The sequence below is a fragment of the Meles meles genome, chromosome X (assembly GCF_922984935.1).
Source record: "Meles meles chromosome X, mMelMel3.1 paternal haplotype, whole genome shotgun sequence".
Taxonomy (NCBI): domain Eukaryota; kingdom Metazoa; phylum Chordata; class Mammalia; order Carnivora; family Mustelidae; genus Meles; species Meles meles.
The window spans coordinates 62,078,282-62,097,023 of NC_060087.1; the positions used below are offsets into that span (position 1 = coordinate 62,078,282).

General features: G+C 41.8%; 1 protein-coding gene across 3 annotated transcripts in view; it reads right to left on the reverse strand.

Annotated features, from left to right (window-relative positions):
• The window catches only part of UPRT (uracil phosphoribosyltransferase homolog), a 35,579-nt gene that overhangs the window by 9,899 nt on the left and 6,938 nt on the right, over positions 1-18,742 (reverse strand). For all 3 annotated transcript variants that reach the window (XM_045995067.1, XM_045995066.1, XM_045995068.1), the window contains exon 2: positions 1,657-1,699. In XM_045995067.1, coding sequence (XP_045851023.1) covers positions 1,657-1,699 — 43 coding nt within the window. The remainder of the gene's footprint in view (positions 1-1,656; positions 1,700-18,742) is intronic.

The following is an 18,742-nucleotide window of genomic DNA, read 5'->3' on the forward strand; positions in this document are numbered from 1 at the left end:
ACTAGGAATACTTAAGACCATAAGCCCAAAAGGAGCTGCCTATACTCCTTTGGAATTAATATTTCCTGAGGGAAAATCAAAATGAAAAGTTTCATGCCTCCTCCCACCACATTCCCTGTAATAATCTATATTCTATTCTCTGATTACAACTGTAAGGTTAAGAAGCCACTTTTTTCTTTCCCAAACTAAATACTGACAACAGCATTTCAAATGTAAACTCCATGAAATCAGGGACAATGTCTGTATTCTGGACTGCTGTATCTCCTCCCTCTGTTAACACAGCCCAGCCAAGGGCCTGACTGGAGTTCAGTATATATTTCATCAATGATGAACAAAGAATAGCTACAGCAGAAAATGTATCAACCTTATTCTAAACCCTGAGCACACTTAGATGTAAACACAAAAAGGAAATGCAGTGCTTTACCTGAAAACAACCCAAATTAGCCTGAGACCCTCTCAGATCTCACCAGCTAAACTGAACTGGGCTTACCAGAAAGGATGAACACTGACCATTGACATCGACATAATGCTGAGTGAAATCAGTCAAGCAGAGAAAGACAATTATCATATGCTTTCACTCTTTTGTGTGGAATATTAAGAAACAGCACAGAGGATCATAGGGAAATAGAGGCAAAACTGAATGGGAAGTCATCAGAGAGGGAGACAAACCATTAGAGACTCTTATTTAAACAGACAAAACAAACTGAGGGTTGCTGGAGGAGAGGTGGGGGGATGGGGTAACTGGGTGATGGGCATTAAGGAGGGCACATGATGGGATGAGCACTGGGTGTTATATGCAACTGATGAATTATTGAACTCTACATCTGAAACTAATGATGTACTTACTATATGTTGGCTAATTGAATTTAAATTTTAAAAGTTTTTTTAATTCAAAAAAGTTTTCCTTCACAAATTTAAAATAAATAAATTAATTAACTGAATTGGGCTTGGCCAATCCTTAACAGGAAGTCCCTGAGGGAAGCATACACAGTCCAACTTAGCATTTCACACGTGAGGATAGTATAGAAAAGGCAAAATAACTATCCCCCCGAGGTAAGTTACAAGAGGGGATATTAGTGTTTCTGCACTAAATGAATTATTACAAGGGTAACCATTAGGTCTCCTTACATCTTTGGTTTTCTTTTAATGTACTTCATTTCACTGCCCAAAGATGACATATTTAAGGGTTGCCAAGATCTACTTGAGAGGTAGAAGTACCTCAGAATTACAGGGAATGAGTTCATGGGCAACACTTTGAGGTGAAAGGGACTGAGGCACAGCTTTAATGAAAAGGTAGAAAAAATACTTCAGAAGCCTGCCAGGGGGCGCCTGGGTGGCTCAGTGGTTTAAGCCGCTGCCTTCGGCTCAGGTCATGATCTCAGGGTCCTGGGATCGAGTCCCGCATCGGGCTCTCTGCTCGGCAGGGAGCCTGCTTCCCTCTCACTCTCTCTGCCTGCCTCTCTGCCTACTTGTGATCTCTGTCAAATAAATAAATAAAATCTTTAAAAAAAAAAAAAAAAAGAAGCCTGCCAGGATGATGACTACTTGGCACAATCTTGCTAACCCCCCAGAATTCTCTAGAACAAAAAAGTCACTTGGCCTACTGTGATTATATCACTAGGAACAATGAAACAAAAATGGAAAGTCTCCACCTACCAGACGATCAGCAGAAAACATGAAGTCCCCTCTACTGGCTGTCCTAGAAAGAAAGTAGTATAAATTTTAGTCCAAATTAGAGCTTTAAGGGAAAATATTACTTAACACATATAGTAACAATGCTATTAAGACCTATCACATACTAAAGGCCTAAAAGATAACATGTACAAACTATCACTGAAGCAAGATATTTTTCACTAGAATACAGGAACTTAAATGGAATGACATCCTACCTAATGCTGTCTATAATGCACTCCATACTTAATGCTGTCTACAAAGCAGCTTAAAATTTCTACAGAGGCAGGACACCTGGGTGGCTCAGTTGGTTAAGCATCTGCCTTCAGCTCAGGTCATGAACCTGGAGTCCTGGGATTGAGGGCCCCATCAGGCTCCCTGCTCGGCAGGGAACATGCTTCTCCCTCTCCCTCTGCTCCCCTGCTCCTGTGCACACACGTAAGCTCTCTTTCTCTCAAATAATAAATAAATAAAATTAAATGCAAAATTGACAAAGAAACAAAAACTGAAACAGTCCTTTAGAATATTCTAAAATATAGCCAAATGATCAAATATTAAATATTTAAACAGTGATACCCAGACACTCTTAATTCAGAACATGGAAATCTAATTAGTGTTAAACTGAGTATTTTTTAAAATTGTATAACCTCCAAACAGGATTAACAATGCAGACCTAATCATATCTGCGAATACACTTTTCTTTGACACTCCCCTCCCCCCAACAAATGTGTCATGTATCTGTAACAACAAAATGAAAGCCAAAGGCAGCCATTTATTTATTTATTTTTTAAAAGATTTTATGTATTTATTTGACACAGCGAGAGAGAGAGAGAGAGAATACAAGCAGGGAGAGGAGCAGAGGAAGAGGGAGAAACAGGGTCCCCACTGAGCAGGGAGCCAGATCTGGGACTCAATCCTAGGACCCTGGGATCATGACCTTAGCTGAAGGCAATCACTTAACCAACTGAGCCACCCAGGCACCCCAAAGGCAGCCATTTATAAAAAATTTTCTCCACAATGAAACAACAAAAGAATGAGAATCATCCAGGAAGTCAAATCCTTGTTTTAATGTGGACTTGATAAACCTGACTCTTCCTACTTAATGCTGTCTATAAAGCATCTTAAAACTTCAACAGAGGCAGGACACCTGGGTGGCTCAGTTGGTTAAGCATCTGCCTTTGGCTCAGGTCATGAACCTGGAGTCCTGGGATTGAGGCGCCCATCAGGCTCCCTGCTCGGCGGGGAACATGCTTCTCCCTCTCCCTCTGCTCCCCTGCATACATGCAAGCTCTCTTTCTCTCTTTCTCTCAAATAAATAAATAAAATCTTTAAAAAAAGACCCTACTAGAATTCTCTACTGTGCTGGAAGATGTCCTCCCCTGGGACAATCACAACTTCAATTTCCACAGCAGAAATTGCCATACATTCACTCCCTCCTACTTCTCTTTATTCCAAATAAACTTGATAGCTCCCCCACCTTTTATTGACAAAAAACTATTTCTAACAACTACACACATACACACATGCACTAGGTATACAAAGGTTTACTTACAAAGCTTTTCTAAAAAGGTCTGAAAATTACATCAGGTGCCTAATATTATAAATATATTACTCCTTTCTTTCCCACAAGTCACTATCTTTTAAAAACTTCCTTGGTGCCAAGTATTAAGCACTTTTGGTGCATTATCTGATCTATTCCTCACACAACCTTAAGAGGTAAATTCCATTATAAGGGCCGACTTAGCCAGAGTGACTCCATCTTGGTTAAATAGCCATTTTGTTGTTTATACAGTAAACTTAGATTGACCCTGCCCCCCTCAGAGGAATTTACTTAGAAACAAGTCTGGGAAAGCAGTAAAATATGGCCGACCAGCCCCTGATAACAGAGCCCATATACCAGGACGTGTCAGGTGAGGGGGAGACAACAGAGCCCAGAATGCAAGGATGAGTAAGCCAGGGGGAGACATCCAATCAGTAAAACACCTCCCTAAACACCAAAGAATGTGGGCCCCACCTTTTGGGCACCTTTTGGGCATCAATTCTGACCAGAGTGATAGATTAGTTCAAATAGCTACTACAGGGTGAATTGTAATTCAACTGGCCATCTGTGTGTGGCCAGGCTCAACCACATGGCCTTTGCTCTGTAAAAGTTAGTCTGTGAGGCTGGGAGGGGTCACCCTCTCTGTAAGAGGTGGCCCCAACTGGTCGGTTTAATTCTCGGTGCTGGCGTGAAATAAAGCTTTGCTTGACCTTCGCTTTGTATCAGTCTCACTCCTTTGATCTTGGACCCATCATTGGGGGCTCGTCTGGGATTAAATGACAAGAACTGAGCCAGCATCAGAATTTCTGGGAAAAGCCTTTGGAGGTAAGATCTCGAGATTTTATTCTGTGAGATCCAGTCTGTCTGGTTGCGGAGCTCCAGCATATGGCCCACTGTGGAGAAGCTGGACGCAGCACTGCTTCCCAGGGCTGGAGTGGATGCGGGGACAGCCCATACCGCTTCTGGTAGATCACCAGGGGTTCGAGCCCCGAGGCATTCAGGGGACCAAGAAAATCCTCACCAGCGGGTGTTTGTAGGGGACCAAGAAAATCCCCACCAGCTGCTGGGTCTATGGTTGTCTTTGTCTTGTCTTTTTGTTGTCTGTTGTGTTGCTCATTTGTAGGAGACTGAGAAAATCCCCACCAGCGAGTGTTTGTAGGGGACCAAGAAAATCCCCACCAGTGAGTGTTTGCAGGGGACCGAGAAAATCCCCACCGGTGTCAGGTTCTGGTAAGGGCCACTGGGTCTGCAGTTATCTTTGTCTCGTCTTTTTGTTGTCTGTTATGTTGTTTGTTGTGTTTGAAGAAATGGGGCAAGCAGAGAGTAAGGGGACTCTGACTTTCATCTCTCCATTCCTCCTAATAGATATGGGGCTTCTCCCTCACTCATTCCTCCTAATAGATATGGGGCTTCTCCCTCACTCATTTTATGTATTAATGGCTATAACTGGAGCCAACTGTGGTTAGTCTAACTCGAGACAGAAACTTTAAGGAATATTCCCAAGCAGCTGCTGAAACTCCCTTTGTTTCAGGGGAAATTCCTTGCCTTCTCTGGCCCAACGTGGACTGCTTAGCCCTTCCCCCTTGCTACCGGGAAGGCATGGTGTCTGTTCCTCTGCTGGGACTGATGAGCTCTAAAACTGGGTACCCTTTCTCTGCCTTCTGGCGGCACTTTGTTCTTCTGTTCTTTACTGTCAGGAAACAAGAAGAGCACCCTCTGGGCCTAACAACCCCCCAACTCCGGAACTTCCCACCTAGGTCTCAGGTAAACTTTGAGGTGGAGTGGGCCCAGATGGAACGTAAATCAGTATTTGAACTAAGTTAAGTTTGTTGGTTTAATTAAGATAAACATGTCTTTGAAGTTACAGCAGTAAATGTGAAACTTCAATCAAAGTTTACTTAAGGTCAAATAAGCTTGTGCTATTTGTGTTAAAATCTGTATTAAAATCTGTGTTAAAATCTGTTAAAATCTATTAGCAAAGAGATGACTGAACTGATGGTTAATTGTCTGTCTCAAAGTTTTAATGGGTAATTGTTAAAGTAGCTTTCAAAGTCTTTGGTAACCTGAAACTTTAAAGTTTTGGTTGGATCACAAATGGAATTAAAATATGAACATCTAGGTCTTAACCAAATGGGATAAAATGCTAAAGCATTAATTACTGGAACTAGGTTTGTGTTTTTAACTTCCTACTGCAAAGAAACTAAGAATATTTAAATCTGTTGGTAAACATGTTTTGTGCTTAACTGATTGATAAATTTGCCATCTAAAGAATTCTGCTGTAACTGTTCACAATTGGTTAATACTTAGACATCACTAGAGACTGAAGAGTTTCTAAGAGTACAAAATTCTGCTAAGTGTAACTAAGACTGATGGAAATAAGGGTAGCAACTCTGAATGTAGGAAAGTAGGAGATATGTAAGAAAGAGATAAGGAATGGGAATACATTTTGTTAAAAGGAAGAGAAGATAATGAACCATGAAATGGTTGTTTGGAAGAAAATGACTTGGGACAAAACCGGAATGTAAAGGAAAGTTATAGAAGGCTTGTGAAGGAAAATCTTCAGAAAAAGATTTTAGATGTGGTCAGGATGGACTAAGAAAAAAAAAAAAAAAGAAAAGAAAAAAAGAAAGAAAAAGACCAGATGCCTGATCCTGTTTGAATAAGAAAAGAAAGAAAACCAGCCCCCAAGGTGATTTAGCACTCTCCTGACATACCTCCACATAGGTTATACTTCCACATGAAAGGGCCATTTGGCCTTGAGAGACTGGGAAAGTGCCCTGGCCTTGAGAGATGCGAAAACACCCTGTTACCATCCCCCATTGCCAGTAACCATAGAAACTCACTCCTAACCCTGTTGGGTACTCAGTCTTTGGGAACGATCCCACTGAGCCTGCCAGGATTAATAAAGCTGTGTTTTCCCATTTCTCCGTGTGCTGTTTGGGTTTCCTCGGTCACCTTGGCTCTTCTGCAACATTTGGTTCCCTGACCAGGAATCCCAACCACGCTGGCCCATTGTGCCACCGGTGTGGGACAGGAGATGGGCCGTGGAGGGCAAACGGAGTACCTGCCCTAGGGTTTAGGTTCGCCCCACTGATTTCAGCGGACCCAAGGCTGGGCTCTCTTGGACAAGGTCTGAGCCAGACCCATTCGTAAAGAATGGAAGGAAAGACTGATCACCTCCCATTAGCCAGGGATACCCAGAGGGGGGTGTCCAACCTGTATGAATCTGAAGAGTGGCTCCACCACTTAGGCTACGGAGTCTGACTGGGCTGCACTCTGAGTCTCATGGGGCGTCATATGGCGTAACAGTCATCTACTCCAAGCAGTGCCTGGTCCGGGGCTTATACGGACAGACCTTAGCTAAGACGCTCCTAAGTTCCCGTGAGGGACAAGAGCAGGACAGAATCTGAAAGATTCCCCTCCCTTTGTCTGCAACATCATTCACAATGAGAGGGAAACCCAGTAAACCCACTATCTTAAGACTGAATGCTTAAGAATAAAAAAAGAAAAGACACTGGTATAGAAAAGCTGGTTTTCTCTCTGTTTAAAAGGGCAAAGTTTTCTTAGCTTAATTGATCTGTTAAAAAATGTTAATGGTTTTCTCTTTGCCTGCCCAGAAAATTCAGTTTCTATGTTTTGTTTTATCAGGTGTTTAACATCCCTAATTATATTTAGGCATGTGCTTTAAAACTTTCTAAGGTTTTAGCAATTGTCAACAAGATTTAAATTATAAATGAGACCTCTCTGGCTCATAAGGCTTTTCCTTGGTGTACTAAGTTACTCAGTAAGTACTGCTAAACCAATAATAAACATTGAGTTACATTTGGGTAAATGCTGTAACTACTCTAGAGTTTCTATACATTTCCTAAATTTTTAATGTTTTGATAGGGTCATCACTTGATAATTTAACCGTATCTATTCTGAGTTCTTGTCATTTGTAATTGTTTTAATTCTCTTGTAAAATGAATTCCGCCTTAAAGGAAATTCATATGGGAGACTTTCAGGACAAATACAGGTCTTTGGTATGTTGAAATCCTGGAACTGAAATGGGTAAGAATTTCCAGAAGTAAAAGCTGCATTCAGACTAAACCAGAATTAGCAACATGGGACTAGATGAACTGAAAGATTGTAATGTTGTGTCTCTTAATATTTTGTCTTATTTTAAACATTACTGGTTCTGTAATGTTTGCTCTTCCAGACTAGGGAAACTTTGTCTTAAGTTATCTGTAACCTACAGAGATGTAAAAGTATTTATTTGTAAACAAATCAAAGCATTCAACTTTTCCCTCTATCCGAACCCTCTGAAACTCAAAAGGTCTCAGCAAGTATTCTTTCTTCCATGGCAATCAGTTATTTGCATAAGTTCAATAAGAATCTGTTCTCCTTGTAATAGGACACCACTGGAAACACTGGTTATCTTACCAAAGCTTTGACTGGAATGTCATATCTGAAAAAGACTCAGGTATGACCAGTCAGCTTAAAGGAACTAGGGTTGACTTTATAAAACCTGGAGCCGTAAAGCCGTTTGGAACTGTTGGCCTGATACCTTGCTTACAGATTTCCCAGCAGCCTCACGGGGTGAGTAAAGAATGTCACTTCCTAGCAGGTGCAGGAACCTCAGGATACTTTGGGGACCTCAGGAAGAGGAATTCACCCAAATCGACAGGTAGTGCAGGCATGTCTGATGGCAAGTACATGGCTTGGCTTCTGGCCTGGAGAGGCTACTAAAAGTTCAACCTAGAGATTCCTTATAAGAAGTTCCAGCAAAGCAGATTCTAAAAGATCTATATGATCACTCACTGTTCTTGCTGAGCTTATGTAAATAATTAGGCCAACTTTGTTAAAACTGGACTTGTTTCTCAAATAAATTAGTCCTGATTTGGCTATCTCTGGAAATGAGGATTATTTTAGAGAAAAAAATTATGCTTTAGTAACACACATTTATGGATGTTAAATTCTAGATTTGATTGTTTTTAAATGTTTGTTTACCTAAGCTAGACAACTTGAGGTAAACTTCAGAGAAGTTGCATGATAGCTCGTTTAGAGGATCCTGCCTTTGCCAGTCAGTCAGCCCCAGATATAAGGAGAGAACTTCAGAAAATTGAAGGATTTGAAGGGAAGAATCTGACTGAGTTAGTGGGAATAGAAGAAATAGCTGCTGAGGACTATGAGTCATGTTTGCGGGGGACAAGAGCTCTCTTACAGACTCTTCAGGAAAAGGGTATCAGGTGTCAGCAAAGAAAGCACAGCTTTGTCAGAGCCATGCCACTTATTTCAGCTTGGATCTCCACAAGGGAGTGCATTCACTGTCTGAGTCCAGGAAAAAGGCAATCACCTGATAACCCTGCCCCACCACACCCCAACAAGTGAGGGAGTTTCTTCGGACAGTGGGCCACTACAGGCTGTGGACACCGTGGTTCGTGGAGATTGCCCAACCTCTCTATGAACTGACTAAGGGAGGACTCACTATGGTAGAGTGGACAGCTGAGGCAGAAGGAGCATTTTGAGAATTACAAACAGCCTTACTAAGTGCCCCAGCATTGGCCATCCCAGATGTTACCAAGCCCTTCCGCTTCTGTGTGGATGAAAAGGCAGGGGTGGCCAAAGGAGTTTCAACTCAGACTCTGAGGCCTTGGCAAAGGCCAGTAGCCTATCTTAGCAAGAAACCAGATCTAGTAGTGGCTGGGTTCCGCCCTTGCCTCTGCATAATTGCTGCCATGGCCCTCCGGGTCAAGGATGCAAGTAAACTGATTTCGGGTCAAAGTCTCATCTTGACCACCACTCACGCTATCGACGGCCTTCTCCGGACTCCACCAGACCGATGGATGACAAATGCCAGAGTGATGGGGTATCAGGTCCTCCTCCTCAATGAACTGAAAGTGACTTTCTTGCCCCCAGCAGTGCTAAATCCAGCCACATTGCTGCCAGAGGAGCTGGCTGACCACCCACATGACTGCGGGGAGGTTCTAACCCAGATCACAGGAATAAGGTCGGATCTTAGAGACCCTCCCCTCCCGGATGTGGAGATGACTCTGTTCAGATGGGAGTAGCTACATAGTCGATGGAAAGAGGTATGCGGAGGCTGCGGTGGTTTCTCCTGAGCAGGAACTCTGGACGGCAGCCCTGCCACACTGAACCCCAGTGCAAAAAAAAAAAAAAAAAAAAAAAAAAAAAAAAAGCGGAGCTGATTGCACTCACCAAGGCCCTGCAGATGGCCAAGGGTAAGACCACCAATATCTATACGGACAGTAGGCTGGGTAGAGGCTTTTTCTGCCAAACATGAGATGGAAGGAGTGGTAGCCAAAAAGCTACTAGAGGTTTGGGTTACCTCTCACGTTGGGTCAGACAACAGCCCTGCATTTGTGAGTTCAGTCTCACAGGCATTGGCCAAGGCTGCGGGCACTAATTAGGAAAACTACATTGTGCCTACCGGCCCCAGAGCTCTGGGGAAGTAAAGAGAATGAACCGGACTCTTTTAAAGAGAACTTAACAAAGCTAATTCTGGAGATGCGGTGGATGGGTGGATCTCCTTCCTTTCACCCTCCTCAGGGCACGATGTACACCCTACTTAAACAAGGTGACCCCATTTGAAATAATTTTTGGGAGACGCCCCCCTCCCACTCTGCCCTTGACTACAAGAGGTTGCCCTAGCAGAAATGACTGATCAGTCTGTACTCCAGTCACTGCAGGCATTACAGTCTGTCTAGCCCATGCAGGGATCCAAACTGCCCACACTAAGACGGAGATGGAGGTGGAACCACATTCTTACCAACCCAGAGACTTGGTTTGGATATGCCACCACCAAGTGGGAAACTTGGAGCCTCGCTGGAAGGGGACCGTTTACTGTCATCCTGACCACCCCCACGGCATTAAAAGTAGAAGGAATCAGGACCTGGATTCATGCAGGTCACGCCAAATGAGCCGAGGATGAGGACGTGCCCCAGAGATGGAAGCCACTGCCGATGGACCCCGTCAACCGTGGACTAAAGCTAAGACTCAAAAGACTAGGAGTTCATTGCTGCTCCTATTGTTACCTGTTTGTGTAAGAGCTTCTGAGTCACCTCATAAGATGGAAAAGTATAGGTGGGAAATTAGACGAATGCAATTAGGAGAAGTGGAAAAGGTTATACAAAGCGATGAATGGCTAACTCATCAGCTGACTGTGTAATTTAATATAACCTTATGCCAACTGGCACCCATTAACCCCTGTTTAGATGCCTTAGTTTTACATGTGCCCTAACACTGGGCCTTCCCAATGCGGTGAGGGGAGGGCCTGGGGGCTCACCAGGGTACTAATGTGCACAATAGGGATGCTATAGAAGTTTGTTCAACTGGTCCCCGTGAATGACTTCCCTAATATCACCAATTGCAGGCCCCCTGGTTTTATGATTACTAATGTTACTTTTTGGCCCCTGCATTATAAACACCCTAATGTCATTTGTATGAAAGAAAACTGGAGCGATAAAAATGTTAGTCTTACATGCTCAATATAACTCCTTATAACAGGAGAACATAGAACTGGCTAAAAAGTCAAGGATTTGACTAATCTCCAAAGAAAATGGGGTAATGTAAGGGCCTACTTAACCAGAGCGACTCCATCTCAGTTAAATAGCCATTTTGTTGTTTGTACAGTAAACTTAGATTGACCCTGCCTCCCCTCCCCCCAGAGGAACTTACTTAGAAACAAGTCTGGGAAACCAATAAAATATGGCCGACCGCCCCTGAAAGCAGAGCCCATACACCAGGACGTGTCAGGTCAGGGGGAGATAACAGAGCCCAGAATGCAAGGAGAGGCAAGCTAGGTGGATACACCCAATCAGTAAAGTACCTCCCTAACCACCAAAGAATGTAGGCCCCGCCTTTTGGGTGCCAATTCTGAGCAGAGTGATAGGGTAGTTCAAGTAGCTACTATAGGGTGAATTGTAATTCAATTGGCCACCTGTGTGTGCCCAGGCTCAACCACATGGCCTTTGCTCTGTAAAAGTTAGTCTGTGAGGCTGGGAGGGGTCGCCCTCTCTGTAAGAGGTGGCCCCGACTGGTCAGTTTGATTCTCGGTGCTGGTGCAAAATAAAGCTTTGCTTGACCTTTGCTTCGTATCAGTCTCGCTCCTTTGATCACATACCCATCACCATTACTACCAGTTTAGTGATGAAAACAGTGAGGCTTACAGAGGTCAAGTACTTCAAGGTACTTCTCAGCCTGAAGCTCTCCAATTCCAAGTCCCTAAGTGAAGCCATTATTTATTTTGCTCTAATAAGGGTATATTTTCTAAAGGGGCAGTTTTGAGATGTATTTTAATTTCCTTTCCTGCAAATCAGACTGGCACAGACATATAATGTAAACAATGAAACAGAGTTTAGTAGGCAAATAAAAAACATCATTAAAATGCTCCTTCTGAAGAGGGAGAAGCTACTATTATTGCATGGCTTGTAAAAAAAAGTTAACACATACAAGAACACACCCTTTTAAAAAATTATTACATCAAGACCTGTGATCCTTAACTTAAAACAACTGATTTGAAATCAAATCCCAGTAGTACTGATTTAGGTGTCATTTAAGAAACAAGGCCCGAGGCACCTGGGTGGCTCAGTGGTTAAAGCCTCTGCCTTTGGCTCAGGTCATGATCCCAGGGTCCTGGGATCGAGCCCCACATCGGGCTCTCTGCTCTGCAGGGAGCCTGCTTCCTCCTCTCTCTCTGCCTGCCTCTCTGCCTAGTTGTGATTTCTCTCTATTAAATAAATAAAATATTAAAAAAAAAAGAAACAAGGCCCGAGGAGGGAGTTAAGATGGCACAGTAGTAGGGGGGGCCCAGGCTTGCCTTGTCTCTAAATCACAGCTAGATAAATATAAAAACTTTCTGAACACCCAACGGATCAGTCTGAATGGTGAGAGAACAAACTGGAGAACTAGAGAGAAAAGAAGCCACATCATGGAGGTAGGACATCCTGTGTGAAGAAAAGAATTGTGGGTGCTGCAGAGGGGAGGGAGCTTTAATCTCAGAGAGAGGAAAGAGAGATAGAACACAGGGAACTGCACCAGAGAGACAGACTTACCCAACACCATTCACTGGGAAAACTACCACGGCTGATTATTGCAAGTGTTTACAAGCACTGGAGCCCAAAGTCTGAAGTTTTAGAAGTCCGGGCCACTGCTGGGTGGAGCTGCGTGGGCAGAGTGGTCCTCCTGTGGGGAAGGATGGAAGAGGCCCAGGAAAGGACAGTGTGCTCTGAGGATCCCCTGGATTACACAGGGAGAAACAGTTCCCCTTCTCGTAGGGCATTTGGGGGAGGTAGAACAGCCTCTGAGAGGACAAAAAAGCTTGCGGATGCCAGTGTGAGACTGCATTTATTAGCACAGGAATGGAGACACCTGCTGAGGGCAGCAAACCTTGGTGCCAGCTTTTTGCTGTGCTCTACCTTAAACTCCAGCCACTGTGCAACTGTGCTAATGGGCATGATCAGAGGTGTGCAGAGATCCTCCCTCAGAGGATCACCATGGCTCCACATGCACCAGGTCCCTAAAAATCAGAGTTTGTAGTTTTGAAATCCAGCCATGTGCCTGAGATAAAACACAAGCATTCTGTACCATTTGGCAGGCAGACAGCTTGGAGGCAGGGATCTGACAGAGGCTACAAGAGGGGTGAATATTTGCTTTTCTGTGAGGGCTTCCTAAGTGTGGTGGACAGGAGCTCTCTGCTCTAGGGACAAGAGAGCAGAACAATGCCACTGCCCACCCCCACATCAGCATTGCCCTACCTCAGTGAGCAACACAGTGCCACCCATTGGAGGCTAGAGCTGCTTGCAACAAGCACCCTCTTGCTACCCCTCCCCACACCCTGCAGGTGCATCTCTCCTGGGGCAAATCCCCCTGAGAATCAGTGCATCAAGCCCCTCCCCCAGAAGACCAGCACAAATCCCTCACATGCACCATGTCTAGTGATCATAGAGTGCTGCAAACCTTCAACTCTAGAGGAAATAGGATCTAGCTTTGGCTTTTTTTTTTAACCTCTTTTTAATAGAGCCATTACTCTCAGGAGCAGGAATAGAACAGGCTTCCATAACAACCACACACACATAAAAATGTGACCTAGAATAAATGACAAGGTGGAGGAATTCACCCCAAAAGAAAGAACAGGAAAAAGTCACAGCTAGGGATTTATACAGATACAAGGAAGATGTCTGAATCAGAATTTAAATCAACAATTATAAAGATACTAGCTGGGCCTGAGAAAAAGCACAGAAGACATGAGAGAATCCTTTACTGCAGAGGTAAAAGAAATACAACCTAGTAAGGCCAAAATTAAAAATGGTATAACCAAGATGTGAACGTGAATGACTGCCATGACAATGAGGATGAACAAAGGAGAGGAATAAATCAGTAACACAAAAGATGAAAGTATGGAAAATAATGAAACTGAAAAGAAGAGGGAAAGAAAAGTATTGGATCATAAATGTAGATTTAGGAAACTCAGCAACTCCATGAAGCATGTTTCTATCATAGGAGTCCCAGAAGAAGAGAAAGAAAAAGGAGGTTTATTTGAACAAATTATAGCTAAAAACTATCTTAATCTGGGGACAGAAACGAACATTGAAATCCAAAAATAAGAGAACTCCCACTAAAGGTAACAAAAGCTGATGATCATCAAGACATATCATAGCCAAATTCACAAAATACACAGACAAGGAAAGAATCATGAAAGCAGCAAGGTAAGAAAAAAAAGTCCTTAACCTACAATGGAAGACAGAACAGGTTCCCAACAGATATCTCCATAAACTCTTGGCTGGCCAGAAGAAATGGCATGATATGTTTAATATGTTGCCTGGGAAAAATATGCAGCCAAGAATATTTTATCCAGCAAGGCTGTCATTCAGAATAGAAAGACAGATAAAGGGTTTCCCAGACAAACAAAACTAAAGGAGTTCATGACCACTAAACCAGCCCTGCAATATATATACAAGGGGCCTCTTTAGATGGGGGAAAAAAAGACCAAAGGTGACAAAGACTAAGAAGGAACAGAGAACATCATCAGAAACACCAACTTTAAGATAATACAATGGTACTGAATTTGTATCTATGAATAATTATTCTGAATGTAAATGGACTAAATAATACAATCAAAAGACATAGGGTACTATGAAGGAAAGGATAAAAAAAAGACCCATCTACATGCTGCCTATAATTCTCATTTTATTTTTACTATCATTATTAAGACATATATTTTTTCAAATTTTTATTTAGATTCAGGAAAATTCAGGGGTTCATCACTTACATTACAACATCCAGTGCTCACCATAACAAGTGCCTTCTTAATACCCATCCCCCGTCAAGCCCATCCCCTACCCAGCTTCCTCCACCAACACTCAGTTTACTTGCTATCATTAATAGTTACAAGAGATTCATTTTAGACCTAAAGACACCTGAAGATTGCAAGTGAGTGTATGGAGAACAAAAGAAAGTCAGACTAGCCATTCTTATATCAGAAAAACTATATTTTAAACCAATGACTATACTAAGAGATAAAGGGCACTATATCATAATTAAGGGGTCTATCCATCAAAAAGATGTAACAATTGTAAATATTTATGCCCCCAACTTGGAAGCACCCAAATATATAAATCAATTAATAACATATATAAAGAAACTCATTGCTAATGATAAAATAATAGTAGGGGACTTTAATACCACACTTACAGCAATGGACAGACCATCTGAACAGAAAATCAAGAAGGAAACAATGACTTTAAAGGATATGCTAGACCAGATGGACTTAACAGACATATTCAGAACACTTTATCCTAAAGAGCAGAATACACATTCTTTTCAAGTGCACATGGAACATTCTCCAGAATAGATTACATACTGGATCACAAATCAGGCCTCAACAAGTACAAAAAGACTTAGATCATACCATGTGTATTGTCAGACCACAATGCTATGAAACTTGAGGTCAACCACGAGAAAAAATTTGAAAAGACTACAAATACATGGAGGTTAAAGAACAGCCAACATGGAACCAATGCAAATAAAAACACCAGTCCAAAACCTTTGGGAGGTAGTGAAGGTGGTAGGTCCTAAGAGGGAAGTAAATACACATAATATACATAAATATACATAATATACATAAATAAATATATTGCAATAGCAATATAGGCCTACCTCAAGAAGCAAGAAAAGTCTCAAATATACAACCTAACCGTACACCTAAAGGAGCAAGGAAAGGAACAGCAAACAAAGCCTAAAGCTGGAAGAAGGGAAATAAGAAGAGATTAGAGCAGAAAAAAATAATATCGAAATCAAAAAACTAGAAAAGTTCAATGAAACTAAGAGCTGCTTCTTCGGAAGAAAAAAATTGATAAACCCCTAGCCATACTTATCAAAAAGAAAAGAGAAAGAACCCAAATAAATAAAATCATGAACGAAAGAGGAAAGATCACAACCACCACAGAAAGAAAGAATTATAAGAGAATATTATGAAAAGTTATATGCCAACAAAATGGGCAATCTGGAAGAAATGGATAAATTCCTAGAAACATACAAATGACCAAAACTGAAATAAAAAGAAATAGAAATTCTGAGCAGACCCATAACCAGTTAAGAAATTGAATCATAAAACTAAAATCTCCTAACAAACAAAACTCCAGGGCCAGGGGCACCTGGGTGGCTCAGTGGGTTAAGCCGCTGCCTTCGGCTCAGGTCATGATCTCAGGGTCCTGGGATCGAGTCCCACATCGGGCTCTCTGCTCAGCGGAGAGCCTGCTTCCCTTCCTCTCTCTCTGCCTGCCTCTCTGTGATTTCTCTCTGTCAAATAAATAAAATCTTTAAAAAAAAAAAAAAAAAAAAACTCCAGGGCCAGATGGCTTCCTAAGGGAATTCTACCAGACATTTCAATAAGAATTGATACCTATTCTTCTCAAACTGTTCCAAAAAACAGAAATGGAAGAAAACTTCCATACTATTTCTATGAAGCCAATGTTACCTTGATGACAAAACCAGACAAAGACCCTGCTAAAAAGGAGAATTACTAGGCCAATATCCCTGGTGAACATGGATGTAAAAATTCTCAATAAAATACTAGTGAATCAAATTCAACAATACATTAGAAGAATTATTCACCATGATCAACTGGGATTTGCAGGGGTGGTTCAATATTCACAAATAAATCAATGTGATACACCACAGTAATAAAAGAATAAAATAAAAGAAAGGATAAAGACCATTTGATGCAGAAAAAGCATTTAACAAAATACAGCATCCATTCTTGATTTAAAAAAACCCTCAACAAGGAGGAATAGAGGTAACATATCTCAACATCATAAAGATCATATAAGAAAGATCCACAACTAATATAATCTTCAATGGGGAAAAACTGAGAGCTTTTTCTCTATGGTAAAGAACAAGACAGGGAAGCCTACTCTCACCATTACTATTTTTTAAAAGATTTTATTTCTTTATTTGACACAGAGAGAGAGAGAGATCACAAGTAGGCAGAGAGGCAGGCAGCGATAGAAGGAGAAGCAGGATCCCCACCGAGCAGAAAGCCCAATGTGGGGCTCAATACCAGGACCCTGAGATCATGACCTGAGCCGAAGGCAGAGGCTTAACCCACTGAGCCACTCAGGCGTCCCTCACCATAACTATTTAACATACTACTGGAATCAGCAATCATACAACAATCTTAGGATCAGCAATCATACAACACAAAGAAATAAAAGACATCCAAATTGGCAAAGAAGAAGTCAAACTTTCTCTATTTGTAGACAACATGATACTCTGTAGAAAACCAAAAGGTTCCACCAAAAAAATCGCTAGAGCTAATACATGAATTCAGCAAAGTTGCAAGATATAAAATTAGTGTATAAAAATCTGTTGCATTTCTATACACCAATAATGAAGCAGCAGAAAAAGAAATCAAGGAATCCATCCCATTTACAAATGCACCAAAAACCACGAGATACCTAGGAATAAACCTAAGCAAAGGGATAAAAGACCCACCCTTTGAAAACTATAGACCACTGGGGCGCCTGGGTGGCTCAGTGGTTTAAGCCTCTGCCTTCGGCTCAGGTCATGATCTCAGGGTTCTGGGATCGAGCCCCGCATCGGGCTCTCTGCTCAGTGGGGAGCCTGTTTCTCCCTCTCTCTCTGCCTGCCTCTCTGCCTACTTGTGACCTCTCTCTCTGTTAAATAAATAAATAAAATATTTTTAAAAAAACTATAGAACACTTATGAAAGAAACTGAAGAGGACACAAGGAAATGAGAAAAATTCCAATGCCATGGATTGGAAGAACAAACATTATTAACATGTCTATACTATCCAAAGCAACCTACACATTTTAAGCAATCCCTATCAAAACACCAGCAGCATTTTTCACAGAGCTAGAACAAACAATCCTAAAATTTGTATGGAACTACAAAAGACCCTGAATAGCAAAAGCAATTTTGAAGAAGGAAAGCAAAGCTGGATTCATCATGATTCCAGACTTAAAACTATACTGCAAAGCTGTAGCTATTAAGACTGTACAGTACTGGCACAAAACAGACACATAGATCAATGGAACAGAATAGAAAACCCAGAAATGGGGGCGCCTGGGTGGCTCAGTGGTTTAAGCTGCTGCCTTCGGCTCGGGTCGTGATCTCAGGGTCCTGGAATCGAGTCCCGCATCGGGCTCTCTGCTCAGCAGGGAGCCTGCTTCCCTCTCACTCTCTCTGTCTGCCTCTCTGCCTACTTGTGATCTCTCTCTGTCAAATAAATAAATAAAATCTTTAAAAAAAAAAAAAAAAAAAAAGAAAACCCAGAAATGGACCCACAACTATATGGCCAACTAATCTTCAACAAAGCAGGAAAGAATATCCAATGGAAAAAAGACAATCTCTTCAACATATGGTTTAGGGAAAACTGAAGAGCAACATGCAGAAAAATGAACCTGCACCACTTTCTTACACCATAAACAAAAATGAATTCAAAACTGATGAAAGACCTAAATGTGAGACAGGAAATCTGTCTCCTCCTGGAGGAGACCACAGGCAATAACTCTTTGACCTTGGTCAGAGCAACTTCCTTTTAGCGATGTCTCTGGAGGCAAAAGAAACAAAAGCAAAAATGAACTCTTGGAACTTCATGAAGATAAAAAGCTTCTGCAAAGCATAGGAAACAATCAACGAAAATAAAGGAGCCTATGGAGGAAGACAACATATTTGCAAATGACATATCTGATAAAGGGTTAGTACCTAGAAGCAAAAAAATTGAACATATGTGAAGGGGGGAAAAAAGCAAAAAAGAGAGAGTGAAAGAAACCATAAGAGACTCTTAAGGATAGATAACAAGCTGAGGGTTAATGGAGGAGGTGGGTAGGTGATGGGCTAGATGGGTGGTGGGTATTAAGGAGGACACTTGTTATGATGAGCACTGTGTTTTATAAGTAAGTAATGAATCACTAAATTCTACCCCTGAAACCGATTTTATACCATATGTTAATTAACTAGAATTTAAATAACAATATTAATCAATTATTTAAAAAAATTTTAAAGGATTA